The sequence below is a fragment of the Poecilia reticulata genome, linkage group LG1 (genome assembly GCF_000633615.1).
Source record: "Poecilia reticulata strain Guanapo linkage group LG1, Guppy_female_1.0+MT, whole genome shotgun sequence".
NCBI lineage: Eukaryota > Metazoa > Chordata > Actinopteri > Cyprinodontiformes > Poeciliidae > Poecilia > Poecilia reticulata.
In genome coordinates, this window is record NC_024331.1 from 21,443,253 (window position 1) to 21,459,421 (window position 16,169).

General features: G+C 40.7%; 2 protein-coding genes across 4 annotated transcripts in view; one reads left to right on the plus strand and one right to left on the minus strand.

The window, feature by feature from the left end:
• Positions 1-914: 914 nt before the first annotated feature.
• On the plus strand, positions 915-10,897 carry ppp2r2ca (protein phosphatase 2, regulatory subunit B, gamma a). Of its 2 annotated transcripts, none has more exons than XM_017306358.1 (10): positions 915-1,161; positions 1,651-1,942; positions 3,418-3,515; positions 3,627-3,804; positions 4,097-4,209; positions 4,417-4,594; positions 6,624-6,788; positions 6,922-7,091; positions 7,220-7,311; positions 7,556-10,897. In XM_017306358.1, the coding sequence occupies exons 2-10, from the start codon at positions 1,879-1,881 to the stop codon at positions 7,851-7,853; spliced, it is 1,356 nt and encodes a 451-aa protein (XP_017161847.1). In that variant the 5' UTR covers positions 915-1,161; positions 1,651-1,878; the 3' UTR covers positions 7,854-10,897. The 2 variants fall into 2 exon arrangements, with proteins under 2 accessions (XP_017161847.1, XP_008415224.1); XM_008417002.2 differs by having other exon boundaries at positions 1,749-1,942.
• The window catches only part of wfs1a (Wolfram syndrome 1a (wolframin)), a 10,221-nt gene continuing 2,369 nt past the window's right edge, over positions 8,318-16,169 (minus strand). Inside the window, exons 3-10 of one of the 2 annotated variants that reach the window (XM_008417018.2) lie at positions 14,973-15,291; positions 14,704-14,781; positions 14,481-14,620; positions 14,274-14,393; positions 13,918-14,163; positions 13,549-13,827; positions 13,042-13,205; positions 8,318-12,941 (exon numbers count right to left, since the gene is read on the minus strand). In XM_008417018.2, the coding sequence (XP_008415240.2) occupies positions 11,750-12,941; positions 13,042-13,205; positions 13,549-13,827; positions 13,918-14,163; positions 14,274-14,393; positions 14,481-14,620; positions 14,704-14,781; positions 14,973-15,291 (2,538 nt within the window). In that variant the 3' untranslated portion in view covers positions 8,318-11,749. Of the gene's footprint in view, positions 12,942-13,041; positions 13,206-13,548; positions 13,828-13,917; positions 14,164-14,273; positions 14,394-14,480; positions 14,621-14,703; positions 14,785-14,972; positions 15,292-16,169 lie in introns of both variants that reach the window. The other variant, XM_008417014.2, reaches the window with a different exon arrangement.

Sequence of the window (16,169 nt, forward strand, 5' to 3'; positions counted from 1 at the left end):
AAAAGAAAGTAGAATTTGCATATGCTAAGTATGTCCTCATGCACAAAATCTGATCTTTGTACTAAAAAAAAAAACACTTATCAAACCACGATTTAAAACACCAGTCAGACTTGCTGGTACTAAAATAACATCACATTGTGCTGCGATCTCTTATGTACAGGTTCATGGGGAGGCTTTGTGTCTCTACAAACAACATTATCTTGTCACTAACAGATATCTCACAGAGTTCAGTTAGGTGTAAGTCCAAGATGTGGACTCACTGGCGATGTAGCCTTTTGGCAACTCAGTGACTTGCTTTTGTGCTTGCTGTATTTAAATGTTTTATTACTGTGTTTTATTATTTTAGTATTGTTTTTCTTTTTTAGATCTTCACACTATGGACCTATTCTGCGTCTTTAATAAAGTTGATTGAAGGGTGAGGTAGGCTATAGCTAAGTATATATTTAAATTTTTTTGTAGGAGTCTGGTATTCCCTGTACAATGTTTCATTCTCCATTAAGAGATGCTTGTCTTGTCAGAAACCAGCTCCTATGATGAAAGCATTGTACTTCTAATATCATCGGGATGGTGTGCAAAATAAACTAAATTAAATACAAAAGTATCTTCAGACCCAGGAGGGTTAACGTACATTTTTCAAACTTTCTGGGTGATCTTTTTCAGCTTTCAGCTGCCTTTACTCATTTGGGACCTAAAAACCAACCAACAAATGTAAATCATTATTCTCTTTAAATGGACCAATTGTGTAAATCAAATCTATGATGATAAAACCCCCTTATAATAATCCTCATCTTACTCAAAACGCTACATATAAAGCACTCACCAGTAAACGGCTCCCCCTGCTGGCCAACTGCTCTCCCCACCACCTGCAGTGGGCGGATCCACTGGTGACAGCTGTGCTGTGATAGGCTGCCCCAAGAGGAGGCTGCCATGACATCGCTGGATGCTGCACAGGATCACATCCAGAGCATCGGCAGCAAGCGCTCCTCCATCCACCTCGCCATCCCTCCGTCTTTTCTCTCTCTTCTCCTCCTCTGCTTCTCCTCCTCATACCACCATCCTTGCTCCATCCATTCCTTTTCCCCTTCCCTCGACAGGAGCACACTGCAGCAGAGGGCCGTGTACACACACTCTCCAGCAGGAACAGCAGCAGCGGGCAGACTGGTAGGTGAGCTGGGGCCTGATCCCCCTTGTCCCCCCATCCTCCACCTCTCTTCCTGCAGCACAGGCAAGACATTGCATTCTCCTCTGATCTCCGTCAAGGACTATCTGACTGTAAAGTGTGTGTGCGTGTGTGTGGGTGTGGGTGTGTGTGTGTGTGTGTTCGGATATGAGAGGAAGGAATACCACACCCTGAGATTATTTCCTACTCCTGACACAGCTTCTGGGTGAATGAGTGGATGAATGCATTTATATTGGCCCAATCTTCATTTTTGCATACCTACTGAAACCAGCACAACGACTCGTATTCTCTGTCTGTGCTCGAGCTGTTTGTTATCATGGCTCCTCTGCTCAGTGCATGGGTCTACTCCAGCACCAGTTAGGCCTTGGCAACACATTTATACTTATCTAATGTGGGAAGTACATTTCTGACACTTTTTGACATGTGGACTCTTCTTCTTCTTTTCTTTCCAAAAACATCTTTCTCTTCAGGCTCTCCATTTACTTTGTCCTCCTCTTAAAACCCCATTTTCTCCATCCTCTTTTCTCCTCCTCACCCTTCTTCTCCGTCTTGCTGTCCGGTTTCCCAGGATGCCTTGGTACAGGATGCTTCAGTAGGCCCCAGCAGCATGGGCGGAGCCTGGGCGGGAAGAGAGATTACAGATTGGACCCTTCCCCTCAGGACGGGCGAACTGGCGGGCCACCCTCCCTCTTCTTCAGATGGGCGAGGACGCTGAGAGCCCCAAAATCAACCACACCTTCCTGAGAGACTACGTCACAGAAGGTGGGTCAGTGCTCTCTCTGTGGAGATTACAGATCAAACGGGTTAATCTTAGGACTGGCAGGGAGAACATGATGGCACCACTTTGTGGTTAGATTTCAAATATTACTTTTGTATATTTATGATGTGATGCTTAGCAGAAATTGGATTTTTCTTTTATGACTTGGAGATTTCACAACAATCATGATATTTTCATGTTTCTTTACATTTGAAACCGACCTTTTCATGTGTAGTACAGCTACTATTCAAGGCTCAGTATTAAGGTATAAAATGGTTTGAGAAAATTAGTGTCAAAAACTCAGAAAATAATCTGTCATACAGTTTTTATAAGTTAGGTTTTTAAGTGACACCGCCAGAAAGTGCTTCACAGATAAATGTTATTCTCTGCTCCTCACATGTTGCTCCATGTAAGCTGGGTAACGTGTATCTTCTCTTGCCTGCAACAAAAATCTAATTGATTGTTTGGAAATCGCTGTGTAAAAACCAGGCATGGGCTATCAGTGCGAGGGTATATTATTGTTTTTTATTAGTATGTTTTGGAAAAATTGCTTGCATTATATGCCTTTTTCCCTGTGGTTTAAAGTTATTTTAATTAAATGCCAACATGTCTGAATTCCCCATCAGCTACAGAGCACTGAGTAACATATTGTTCTCCCACTTTTGGCTTGTTGCTGTGCTGTCCTTCCTTAAAGAAAAGCAAAATCCTAGTTTTGGGAAATTTTTCCAGTTGAAAATAACACAGACCTTTGGGACTAGATATGAAACAGTATCAAGACACTTAAACATCTTTATAAAGCTACAGTTTCAGCATATCTCAAATTTTCTAATGTAGATCCCCGTATTTCCTGCCAAGAAGTGAAAGACTGACCAAACTTTTCTCCAGCTGTATGGAGCAAATTCACCTGAAAATATGTCGATTCACAAATTACCAAGTCATTAATAGAATGAAAGCTAGTCGAGTGATACTCAGTTAAATGATATCAGACATTTTGACATTATCATGTAAATACTTGGCAGGAACTAGTTATCAGTCATACCTTTTCATATGATTTAATTTCCTGGCAATGGGATGACAGAGAATATGGTAAAATGACCAGAGTTTTATTTGGCTGGCTGAATCACAGAAGTGAGTCAGCTGAATGAAAGAAACATCATCTAATTTTCCTTCACAATACAGTCAAATTCAAATGTTTGGAAGTATCTTTGATTGCAAAAACAGAGTTACTGTGTTGAAAAGAAAGTGATTGACACTATTAAGTAATTTCATACATTTTTGAAACGGTAGTGTTTCTGGTATCCTGGTATTTTTAGTAGAGAGTATCATTCCCTAAGAATCTCATACCCGTGTCTGTTGCCATGCCTGGCACGTCTGTTTGCTCTTTGCGACTTAGTTGCCTTCGTATCCTTCTTAGTCATTATGTGTTTATCTTAACCACCCTCCTGAGTAACTGGTGCCATTTTCCCTGTGTCCCTTCCAGCTGATGTCATCTCTACAGTGGAATTCAACCAAACTGGGGACCTGCTGGCAACAGGGGATAAAGGTGGCCGAGTGGTCATCTTTCAAAGAGAAACCGAGGTCAGGTCACCTTATTGTTATGTTAACTCTCTGTATGCAGGACTGTCTTCATAATGCACCAATACAAATGGTGAAAAAGTGGTTTCTGACTTGTTTTTCTGCTCCTTTTAGCCCAAGGGCGTGTCAGAGGAGGAGGTGGGGGACTCGGGAGAGTACAACGTCTACAGCACGTTTCAGAGTCACGAACCTGACTTTGACTACCTGAAGAGTCTGGAGATAGAGGAGAAGATCAACAAGATCCGATGGTTGCCGCAGCAGAATGCCGCACATTTCCTGCTTTCCACCAATGGTAAGAAACAGATCAAACTCTGACGGGAAGTCTCATTGATTTTCTGCAGGAGGCTTTTTAAATGTCACAGGAAAAGACCACAACATTGGTCTCAAACTTCACAACTATGTTCCCACAGCGAGTAAACGGTTTTAATCTTCTTTAGTGATTGAAATGAAATCTTTATGACTGAACACATTTTACGTTGTGCTTTTGGAGCAGTGTTAATACTTTTTGAGGCACTGTAGGTCTGCCATCTTTGTTTAAACAAACCCCATATCACTGCTCAGATTGTGCTGTGTTCCTTTCACAGATAAAACCGTCAAACTGTGGAAGGTCAGTGAGAGGGACAAGAGACCAGAAGGATACAATCTGAAAGATGAGGAGGGACGAATCAAGGATGTTTCCACCATTACCTCTCTGAGGGTACCGAAGCACACACACATCTACACACCCACTAACCTACTGTTGTGTGTAGTTTTGTGTTAGCTTCACATTCAATGCAAAAACAACTTGCTTGCCTTTCATGCATTAGTTCTTTACCTTATGGTTGTACCACATTGTGTACTTTAGTTCTCCCTTTCTCATCTGCATACATTTTGTCCTTCTTGACTCTTTAACTTTCTGTTTAAGGTGCCAGTGCTGAAGCCAACAGATCTGATGGTAGAAGTTCGCCCCAGGCGTGTGTTTGCAAATGGACACACATACCACATCAACTCCATCTCCGTCAACAGCGATGGGGAGACCTACTTGTCTGCGGATGACCTGCGCATCAATATGTGGCATCTGGACATCACTGATCGTAGTTTCAGTATCCTTTGCACTCCTGGTTTATTTTATATTTACACAAATTACTACAAGATAATTTGTAGTAATTTGATTTACCAAGTTACTACAAAAAAACTGCTATTGGTTACTTTGGAAATGACCTCAGATCTTCATTTGACACTTTATCTCTCACTGAAGAAGAGATAAATATTTAAAACTAATCTTCAGAATTCACCAATGTATCTTTTTTTTTGGACAAGCAAAATCAGTGCAACAGATGTGTTTAAAACCACAGTAACCAATTCATTTTGTTTAACCCTCACGCGCGAAGCTCAGGAAAACCATGGCCAAAGTCACAGTCGTACAGTGACGAGGGGCTGTCCTGTCTGACTGTCAGTTTACGACAAAAAAAACTTGTAAAAGTGCACATGAGGTCAGTGCGACCATGTCGGACTGCACACAGAGTAAAAAGTTTCCATCCATCCATTTTCTTACACCCTTGTCCCTTAGTGGGGTCGGGAGGGGTGCTGGTGCCTAACGTTCCGGGCGAGAGGCAGGGTACACCCTGGACAGGTCGCCAGTCTGTTGCAGGCACTAAATCTTGTGAATCACATTTTGAAGAAACCACAAGTGTGGCAACATGCACAGCAAATTTTGTTACATTGTAGACAGAATGTGCCATAATGCTCACTTTGAAAAGACTAAATCATTCATGCTGTAATGAATGCTATAATTTAATAATAGCATTCATAATTATTAAATTATAATTATGAATGCTATAATTATAGCATTTATAATGCTATAATTATAGCATTATAATGTTATACATTATATACATTATAGCATTATATATTATAATGCTATAATGCATTTCATACATTATAGCTGTCATGAGGCGGTGGTTTGTGGTGAGTAGAGACGCAGGCAGGAACCAGGATGTAGCGAAAATGATGAATTTAATGACAAAAACTAACAAGGAACAACGGGGAAAACAGCACGAGGAGACTGGCAACACGGAGACAGGTGACATCAATTGACATTCAGTTGACAGTCAGTAGACAAGGACCCGACGAAGAACACAGACAACAGGGGAGACTAAATACACACGGGGTAATCACGGGAACGAGACACACCTGGGAGACAATCAACGGGGAAAGACGCAGAGACAGGACTAACAGGGAACAGAATCACACAGAAACTAGAAAATAAACACATAGAAACACGGATCATGACAATAGCATTATAATGTATTTCATACAATACAATGTATTGTATGAAAAACAAATGTATTGTATGAAATACAATACAATACATTTGTATTTCATACAATGTATTGTATGAAATACAATGCATTGTAATTCATACAATACATTGTATGAATTACAATGCATACTTTGTAATTCAAAGTATGCATTTGAATTACAAATGCATACTTCCATTTGTAATTCACTTTGCTGCTCAGACACCTGAATTCTCCCACAGTGGAACAATAAATTATGTTTCTATTCTATTCTATTCTATTCTATTCTATTCTATTCTATTCTATTCTATTCTATTCTATTCTAGTCTAGTCTAGTCTAGTCTAGAATATAACCACATCCTATTATAAATATAGCCACATTAAGCAGCATAATCCATCATAGAGTTGTGTTTATGTGTTAATAATACAGTAATAATATGATGAGGTGTTTGTTTTGATAAGAGTGCCGCTCACTGTGGTTTCAGTGCAGGTTGCAGCATGTTATACCGGCTGCCTTTGGTGTTTTCCCATTCAAATGGAAGCTGACCTAGAAAATCTCAGACACAGCTATGGAAGACTAGTTTGAATTATTCACTCAGCAGCACACTTTCTGCTGAGCCTCGTAGGACCACTAAAACACAAATAGAACAAACTGAGGAGCAGATTGTGCAGCCATGTTAGAGCTGAATGGGATGCGTTGTTTGGTTGTTGTTTACGGTGAACAATTATACAATAAAAACGTCTGGAACAAAAAGAAACGCTGTGCACGTCATAGCAAAACATCATTGTTATTTTTGTTCCTCTTATTGTCCTTGATGGAACTTCTTCCCAGACATTGTAGACATCAAACCTGCCAACATGGAGGACCTGACAGAGGTGATCACAGCAGCAGAGTTCCACCCTCACCACTGCCATCTGTTTGTGTACAGCAGCAGCAAGGGGACCCTGCGCCTCTGTGATATGAGGGCCTCGGCTCTCTGTGACAGACATACCAAACGTGAGCATGTTTTTGCAAATAAAAAAAATGTATTGCAGTAAACAATGGAAGAGGGGATAAAGAATTCCAGGCAGAAAACCAAAGCAAAATCTGTATATGTGCAACTGACTAGTTGTGCACTGTGTTTCTGAAGTTTTTGAGGAGCCTGAAGATCCCGGAAGCCGTTCATTCTTCTCAGAGATTATTTCCTCTGTGTCGGATGTTAAGTTCAGCCACAGCGGGCGCTACCTGCTAACAAGAGATTACTTGACTGCTAAGGTGTGGGACTTAAATATGGACAAAGGCCCAGTTGAAACCTACCAAGTAAGATGATTCTACTTTGATTTCAGATGCCCACCATCTGGTGTATGATGTAGGAATGATGCTGCTTTACTGCTCTGCGTATGCTGATCTCTGAATGCGGTGGCTGACCGAGTCTTTATCTTTCCCAGGTCCACGAATACCTGAGGAGTAAACTGTGTTCCCTCTATGAGAATGATTGCATCTTTGATAAATTTGAATGTGTCTGGAACAGCTCGGACAGGTAAGTGTTGACTGGTGGAGACAGTTTGCAGAATAATTACGTTTAAAAGCAAATTAGATGAATGTGTCAGTGCTAATCCCTGTGACTCTACTAATCGCCTGGCTCTGACATTATCTGACATCTCAATCAATGTTGAAGACGGTCTTTAGAGACATCAGATCAATCTTCTCACCCTGTTTGGTTTCCTTGCTGCCCTCTTCTCTGGCCCATGACAAATCTTTCTTCCTGCTCTCCTGTAACCCAGTGTGATCATGACGGGGGCGTACAACAGCTTTTTCCGGATGTTCGATCGGGAGACGGGCCGGGGCGTAACCCTGGAGGCATGGAGGGAGAACAGCAAGCCTCGGGCTGTGCTGCGGACACGCCGGGTGTACACGGGCGGGAAGCGACGCCGTGGGGACGTAGGCGTTGACAGCCTGGACTTCACCAAGAAAATCCTGCACATGGCCTGGCACCCTGAGGAGAATATAATTGCTATTGCAGCCACCAACAACCTATACATCTTTCAGGATCGTGTCAACCCCGACGCGCAGATGCAGTAGCAGGAATGCAGACACAAACTTGAAACAGTTTCAGTGTTTAAGGAGTGCATGTGAGAGATGCAGCCTCTGAAAATTGGGGTTTATCCTTAATGACTAAATACCAGACTGATTATTGATCTAAAAGAAGTTAATAACTGAGGAATGGCGTCTAATAGTTTTTTCGGCCCTGAGATGTGCTCATGTCTCTAGAGGCAATTGGGACTTCATTTTTTTGTTGCACTCTACTCCCCCTTTTCCAAGATGTTTGTGTAATTTTCTTCTGCAGAAGCAGTGAAGAAGGTGCAGGGACACCTCTCCATCTGCAATGACTCAGTGCTGTTAATCACACAGTGCTGCACCGCTCACTAATCTACTCTTTTACACACAGAACGGAAAGCGCTTCAGTGAAGAAATGTGTGATGCTCCTGACATAACTAGGATGACTTTACGAGACATTGTATTCAACGTTTTTTTTTTTGTTTTTGTTTTTTTTTTTTAATGTGGAATGTTAGGAATGGTGTAAGTGAATGTTTCTTTGCAATATCTTTATTTTCTCTGCTGAGTAACAACAGCTATTGATACTCTCCTTTAGAGCAGTGCTCCTGGGGATTATACTCATAATTCATACATGATCTGTTCACATCGAGATAATATCACCAAGAACAGTTCAGCGGTACTCCTGATATGAAACATGATCATTTTCTTTAGGCAGGTAACATATGTACACTTTTTACAGTTAGCTGTATATATCTGTGTTGATTTCTTAAAAACAGTACCTCTTTGCTTCAAACAAATTTTGTTGTGTACACTGTAAATGAGCATCTCATGCAGAAAAGTTACGATATCCCAACATGGTTATTATTGTGTAGCAATACATTCAAAGTTTTGGATGGAGGACAGGGCTTGGTGAATCAAGTATAATGCAACTCTTAGTCTTTTGTTGTGTTTCCTACTTATCCCCAGATAAAGGCTGATGATATTCAAACAAATAGTGCTCTGCGAAAGTGTTCAGGTACCTTAACATTTTTATATTTTGCCATGTCACAACCGTTAACTCCAATGTTTTGTGAAAAGTCAGCGCAAAGCAATGCATGTATAAAAAGTGAAAGGCATGGGGATACATGGTTTTTAAAAAGATTCAGCCCTTTTGAATCCATGCTTTGAAGAAGCATTTTTTGCTTCAATTATAGGTGTAAGTGTATCTATGCCAGCCTTGCACATCAACAAACTTACATTTTTGCCAATTTTTCTTTGCTTCAACTTATTCTGGTAGTAAAAAGAGTGTTTGTGATCTTAGATTTTTAAGTCCTCTCACAGATATTCAACTGGACTTAATTCTTTGACAGAGCAGTTTTAACAGAAATTTACTTTCAACTAAACCATTCTAAGATGGCTCTGTTTGTTTTTTTTTAGGGTAATTTTACTGCCGTAAGGTGGGCCTCCACCTCAGACTGAAGTCTTTTACAGCTTGTTAAGTTTTCTTACAGGATTTCCCTGTATCTAACTCTTACCTGTTTTTGCGTCCAACATTTTGCACGAAGGCCAAAAAGTTCACTTTTGGTCTCATGTGACGCAACCCCATTTTTTCATATTTGTTGTGTCCCCTACATTGTTTGCGCCAAAGTGCAAACAGAACTTCTTATGGCTTGGTCAGATATCTTGTAAAGGTTTAGAGTTTTAGATAATACTCTTCACATCTCAATAGGATGTCCAAAGCTTGGCTAATCTTGCTTTAAACTTCTTTACTACTGACATCTTTGGTATGTTTCTTAGTTGTTTCTTGGTCTTTCTGATGCTGTTTATTCTCTCTAACAACCAACCCTCTGTGGCCTTCACAGAGCAATTGGATTTTTCCTGAGATTGCACTGCACACAGATGGAGTGTAATTATTGATTGGATAAGTTCTGAAGGCATTTGACTGCACTTTGTTTCACTTAAGAGTATAAAAGGAAATGGTTTTGATATAAATGGACAGCTGACTAATTATTTTTAATTGTATATATTTTTGAAAACCATGCATCTTATTCCGCTCATTTCAGAATCATGCACTATGTTGTGTTGTTTCTTCACTTGCAGAGAAGTGTGTGGGTGTAAGATGACAAATTGATGAAAAAGTTCAAGGTTTATGACTACTTTGGCAAACTACTGTGAATAAGACAAAAATGTTACTGTTATAATGTGTGAAAATCAGAATGAGCCTTGTTCATTTTATAATGTAGAAGCACATTTTAAAAGGGGATCTCACAATCAAGGAAAACTTGCACATTGTTTATAAAAGAAGAAAAAATAACCCTGACTCAGCTGGATCCTTTTGTTCTCATTTGTAGTGTGCTCGAGGGTCAGAGGTCATCATCAGTGCAATAGCTCATTGTATGCATCATTGAAAGATCTTAACTGTCCAAAAACTTATTATAGTGTAAATTTATCATAGTGTATCACAGGAATTATTGTTGTCATAGCTGATACCTCACAGTGCCGGTTGCTGCTCTGGGTTGCGACAAATGAAAGCTATAGGTGTGCAGGGTTTAGATGTGGAATGGTTTTATTTCCTAGGGTGCAGTACATTGTTCTCAAGTGACCTTGGTCCTGATAAGATTATTGAGCGGTCTGCATGTTGACCATATATGGAGGAGAAACAAAATTATTGCAAAAGTGGTGAACAATTTTGGATCTTTTTGAAACCTGAGCTTTGAATGGGCAACAGTTTCTCACATCTGTCAGTACATTTACTGTTTCTGTTTCTGACAAAGGACACAAATGTGCATTACATGTTTTTTGGTTGTTTTTTTAATCGCAGCCCAACACAAATGTGACAAAATGCACACAAAATGGCTTAAGTTGTTGTTGAGTGACTTGTAAATCTGTCATACCCACCGCCATTCAGCTGGGAGAGACATTAAGTTCAGTCACAGCAGCACCATCAGCAGCAGCAGCATGTTACCATTACTCAGTGCTTCTTATGTGTATATCTATCATACTAAAAAAATTAATAAAAGATGTAAATGTACAAAAACCTTATTCATGGATGAAAGGAATGTGCATTAATAAAACTATCTGAAAACATGTCTATTTTTGTCTGCATGTCTATCTTAAATGGGTCGCATTTTTATTTGAAGAAAGAACAAGACTCCAAATTCGGCTCTTTGTTGTTAGTAAATGTTGAACCAATTAGAATTAAATCTTGGCCCAGAAGATTAAATATAGTGTTCATTGTTATGAAAGTAACCATTTGGACTATTTTTATTGGTATTTCCACAAAAAATCCAGCAGCTTCGGTCGCCACCATCGCTTCATGGTACAAGACATAAAGACTCAGCATCATCAACATTACTCTGACAAGTTTGACTTCAGCTAAGGTAATGTTTTAATGTAAACATATGTCCACCCACCATCTCTGACTCTCCAGAGGTTTCAACTACACCACACAATAAAAAAGAAATCTAGAGGGTTATCAAAACCATTTGAAATATTATCATTTTAATCACAAATATTAGATTTTAAATGTAATCATGAATTTACAATTTCTTTTTCTTACATTTTAGTGATGATAAGGCTGGTATGTTTATATGGAGTGTACATTAAATCAGTATATTTACTTAATAAATGTAAACAGCTGTCATAAGACCCGGTGGTTGCAAATGTTTCTCTGTAGAAGGAGGAAGGATTTAGGTTTCTGTGCAGCTTTAGTTTAGCTACAGCACTAATGCTGATGACAAGATCGCTCACTCTGGTTATCAGGGAAAAGATTTGCATGCAAACTTGTTAGGAAAACATAGAAAGGCTTGGCTTAAGTTTTAAGATATTACTATTTCCAAAAGCATCTTATGCCTTAACCACAAACCAGTTAGGATTTTCAATTATATTTAAAAATTCTTTCACAAGAAAAAAGATTCAGGTTTCTTGTTGTCTGTTTAATCTCAGGTACGGATTTCTGCTGACAGGAACGGTGAGAAGAAAAAGTCAAATGCAAACTTGAAGGCTCTAACTGTTGTACGCCTGAAGTCTCTCTCGATCTTCACCTGCCTGCCTCCAGTCAGCCATGAAGAAGCACAGTCGAGGCAGTGGATAGCCTTGAGCTCAAAGGCCGGAGCCTTTGCTCCTAAACGTCCATCCAGCTTAGTACTGAATTCTATTATGTTATCAGGTTTCAGATTGAGCAGAACTTGTCTAAACTCATTGCTGGCCATGAGGATTATATCTCTGGCTGCATCCTCTGCTCCTGAGCTTCCATCTTGGATAATTCCTACCGTCACCTCAAATCGATAGCTGTCAAAACGCTTGACGTGACAGGTGTGCTTGGCTAAAGCCTTAATTTGACACAACTCCTCTTCTTCTTGCATTTTAAGCAGTGTGGCCAGAGAAACTGGACCTGACAAAGCACTGTCTGCTATTTCCGCTGCCGTTGAGTTTGCCAGTGATGTATTCTTTGGGTCACACTTGGGATATGTTTCACCGTACAAGCAGCGCATCCAGTCCCCAATAAACACTGGCAGCATATTAATGACAGACTGCGCACCGTTTTCTGTCTCAGCAATCCGGACGTGTCTAAAGCGTCCAGTCCAGGTGACTCTGTGCCCTTGCAGGTGGCTGCAGAAGATCTGAGTTTGGGCCATGCCTTTGCTTTCCCAGGCTGGAGGCCCACAAGTCTGGCTGTACTGGTTCCATGTCAGAGTGGAGTTGTACACCTTCTGTCCCTCCGCATGGTATACATATACCGAGAACAACAGGATCACCATGGAAATGCAGAGCAAGATGAATTTGACTGGACCCCATTGCGTAAATGAGCGCAGAACATCCAAAATAGACATGCTGAACCGTGTCCAGAGCCGCAGAGTGACGGGAATTGCGCATATCACCAGGGTCACAATCATCTTTGTCAACTCTAGTTCTATGAACCATTTAAACAGCTGGATGAAGAGCATGATGGCAAGGCCAAACACCAGAGCAGGGAGTGCAAACAGGAAGAGGAAGTATGCCACGCAGGTGCGGATTAATCCAACAGCAGAGGAATTTTGTAGGAGGACCACTGAAAACTCACACCACATGAAGCATACAAGATATGGGATCAGGAAGCAGTAGGTCCCCCGAAATCCACGGGTTCGTGCCATGCTACAGTGAGAAGAAAGAAAGAAAAATGCGAATAATTAGTAATGGCAAACATAATTTAGTACACATAATCGGTTTGTCTGTCAGGTCAAACTCCACTCACCTGAAAAACAGGTAGAAAAGGTAGACATACAGAAGGCAGGGGATGCTGAGCTTCAGTACCACAGATTCCCCAAGCGGCACTGTCATAAATGTGTGTCCAAGAAAACGAAGTCCTGTCATGTCCTCTGGCAGTAATTGTGTCAGGCAACACAGATTTGAGGCTACCTAAGATGAACACCCAATCATATTTTAGTAATATATTATTATTAAAATAAAAGCTGGCTCTCTGTTTTATTTAGGTGTGGACAAAGCATGGTCACATAAAACACAACTAGAATACATGGCTTGTGTTCTATTTACGAATAGGTTTAAGGTTGAATCGTAAGAGTACAGTGCAGTATTTTTGATCTAGTGGCCGATCAAATGAATAATTTCTCAATTTGTAAAAGAACAAACCACGGTCTAACAGAAATGAAGCAAAATGATCAATCTGAATGTGAGATAACTGCTTTGAAGGTCACCTCATAAACATTAAATAAAGTGTGATTTAAATCCTTCAACCAGATACCTCGATGAAGATTGCACGACGTGCATATGCTGCTGCAGCTGGGCTGAGGCTGTAATAGCTGAGAACTGTGAAGAAAATTGCCACGGTGGAGAGCTCAGAACAAGGGATCCATTTCTTGTCGGCGACAGGGAAGGAGAAAATGACAAAAAAGACGGAAAAGATAAAGTAAAGGTATTGCTCCAGGTTGTTCCAACCAAAGTTGGTCTCTGCCTGCTCCACATCAAGACCTGGTTCGAAACGAGTCAGCAGGGATGTTAAGGCTTTGAAGTTCTCCCATGTCTGGAAAGAAGAAGTATGTTTGTCCATTTATTTGATTTAACTGATTTGAACAAAATACACCGTCATGAAAGACAAAAGTCTTAGATTAACCTTGCTACTCTGGAAGATCCTTAGAGTGCAGATAATCATGGCAATGAAGGAGAGGTAAAAGACAAGCAGGGGTATAACAAAAGCAAACAGGTCAACGGTCAGGTTGCTGATGATAAAGAAGAAAATGAGGGCGTTGACATGCTGCGTAGGGATGAGCGTGCTCAACCACTGGACACCTGCCCTCGATGCCCAGTCAAACAGGTGCTCCTTCATCTCAATAACTGCATGAAGTGGGTACTGCAGCATCTGAGGTGGACAGAAAGAAAAGAAGAGAGAAAGTGTCAAACCAAGAAGAGTTTGAAAGTAAAATTTATTAAGAGAAATAAAGTCTCTACACATCGTCTCAGTCATTTTACCGTCAGGTGTGACTTCATGGCATTTGTATGCTTGGCGTCCGGCAGCATCCCACTGTAATCAAAGCTCCAAGAATGTTTCTGGACCTTCTTATGTTCTTTAGGGACTACCCCTGCCTTGACCTTTGACACATAATCGCACAAACACACTGTTGTCATAACACAAATACTACATATAAAAATCATTTGTTAGGAAAAAGGCAGTTTTACCTTCCCTTTTCTATCCAGCAGGTCGGGACTTTCAATTTCTGATGAGTCCTGGCTTCCATTTTGAGGGACAGTAGGGACAATGCCTTGTGCATATTTTTTTGTCATTTCAACAAAGTCATCCAGGTCCACCAGCTGTTTGGCTGTGAAGTCCATATTATGCAATTATACAAAAGAACACATACTACTCTGTAGCTTCCTGAATTTGTTTTATTTGTATACTTACCATCAGTGCTGACCATGCTCTCTATTATTTTCTGGGTCTGGCCCGAAGTAGGAGCAGGGATTCTGCTTGCTTTGCCCCCTGCTGGTGAGAAATACCCAAAAATCTAATAAATGGATGCAGGCATGCAGTGGGACACATGAAGACAGCTGCAAACATTGAAATAACTAAAGTGTCTTGCAGTACGATACATTACTTGGGGAAGAGTATAGTATAACAGACACAACTGATATTGCATTGCTATATATTCTGCAACTGCTTCTGTCACCTACCTGGCACTGCGTTCACCTGGCTGACATTTTGGAGCAGCTCAGAGACAGCCACTTTTTTCTTCCTGTCTGGGTTGAGCCTCCAGTACATCATCATGGCTGCTTTGCGTACTGCCAGCTCAAACTTGCCCTCTTTTGACAACTTGCGCATGTCAGCCTCATTTTCTGGAGTTACTCCCTTTTTCTGGATCCAGCAGCGCTGAAGAAGTCTCGCTGCGGACATTCTTCCCTGTTTAGCTGCTTTGATTAGCCAGTTAACTGCCAGGCGGTTGTTGAGGTCTGGGTCTTTGTCTTCAGCAAGCATCAAGAAGTGCTGACCCAACTGGAAGGTAAAGGAGGTGAGGGGGTTACTTTTGTTGAAGAGGGTTTGCAGTTTCTTGCTTCTCCACAGGATTTCAATTGTTAACATGTACAAACAGGTTTGTACATGTGCATACTTAACAATACGTGTGAAAGGTTCTGTAAAGGGAGAACTTTTATGGTTAGTTGTTTTGTTCCAATGTCAGAGCCACATAAAGAAATGACTTCGGAAAACAGAATCCTGCAGCCCCATTGCTGTGTGTCTATCTGTCTCGGCTAAGTAACATGGGCAGCTGAGCACTCCAGGACATATCAAGTGTCTGTTTTCTAATCTTAACCATCTTTACATAACTATCTTCTCACACAGTTGTCATCAAATCGGTCCCCTGCCTTTCAGTGAGTTGTGAAACAGATAAAACAATCATTTCACACAGTGTTACCAAGTCTTGCAGATAAAAGAACAAAACCAGACCACATTTACCTAAGTATCAATAAACAATGATGCGCATGTTTTATAGGGCATGATAGATTCTTTAATTCATGAGACTTTGATAGAGCTATTGTCCTGTTGTAATCTGTATGCAAAGACGTGTCTGATAGTTATCCACAGAAAAACACACACAATCTGCAGCCTCTCAGTTTTCTTTGTGACTCATAATTTAAGCATTTGACAATTTGTGAAAATTTAGAACCTTCTGCAAACAGATTTTTTAAATGATTTATCAGCAGGGAAAGAGTTGTGTTGTAAACTGGAATCCAGAGATCATCTTGCGGGTGGCAGAAATAGAAACACCCCACATCTGAGTCATCCAGCGAGACTGACAACAATGTCAAGTGTTGTGTGTGTGTGTGTGTGTGTGTGTGTGTGTGTGTGTGTGTGTGTGTGTGTGTGTGTGTGTG

Coding starts and splice junctions, on each gene's coding strand:
- ppp2r2ca (XM_017306358.1), top strand. CDS start 1,879: ATGGGCGAGGACGCTGAGAGCCCCAAAATCAACCACACCTTCCTGAGA. Junction 3,805..4,096: donor TTTCCTGCTTTCCACCAATG/GTAAGAAACAGA, acceptor TTCCTTTCACAG/ATAAAACCGTCAAACTGTGG. Junction 4,210..4,416: donor CCACCATTACCTCTCTGAGG/GTACCGAAGCAC, acceptor TTTCTGTTTAAG/GTGCCAGTGCTGAAGCCAAC.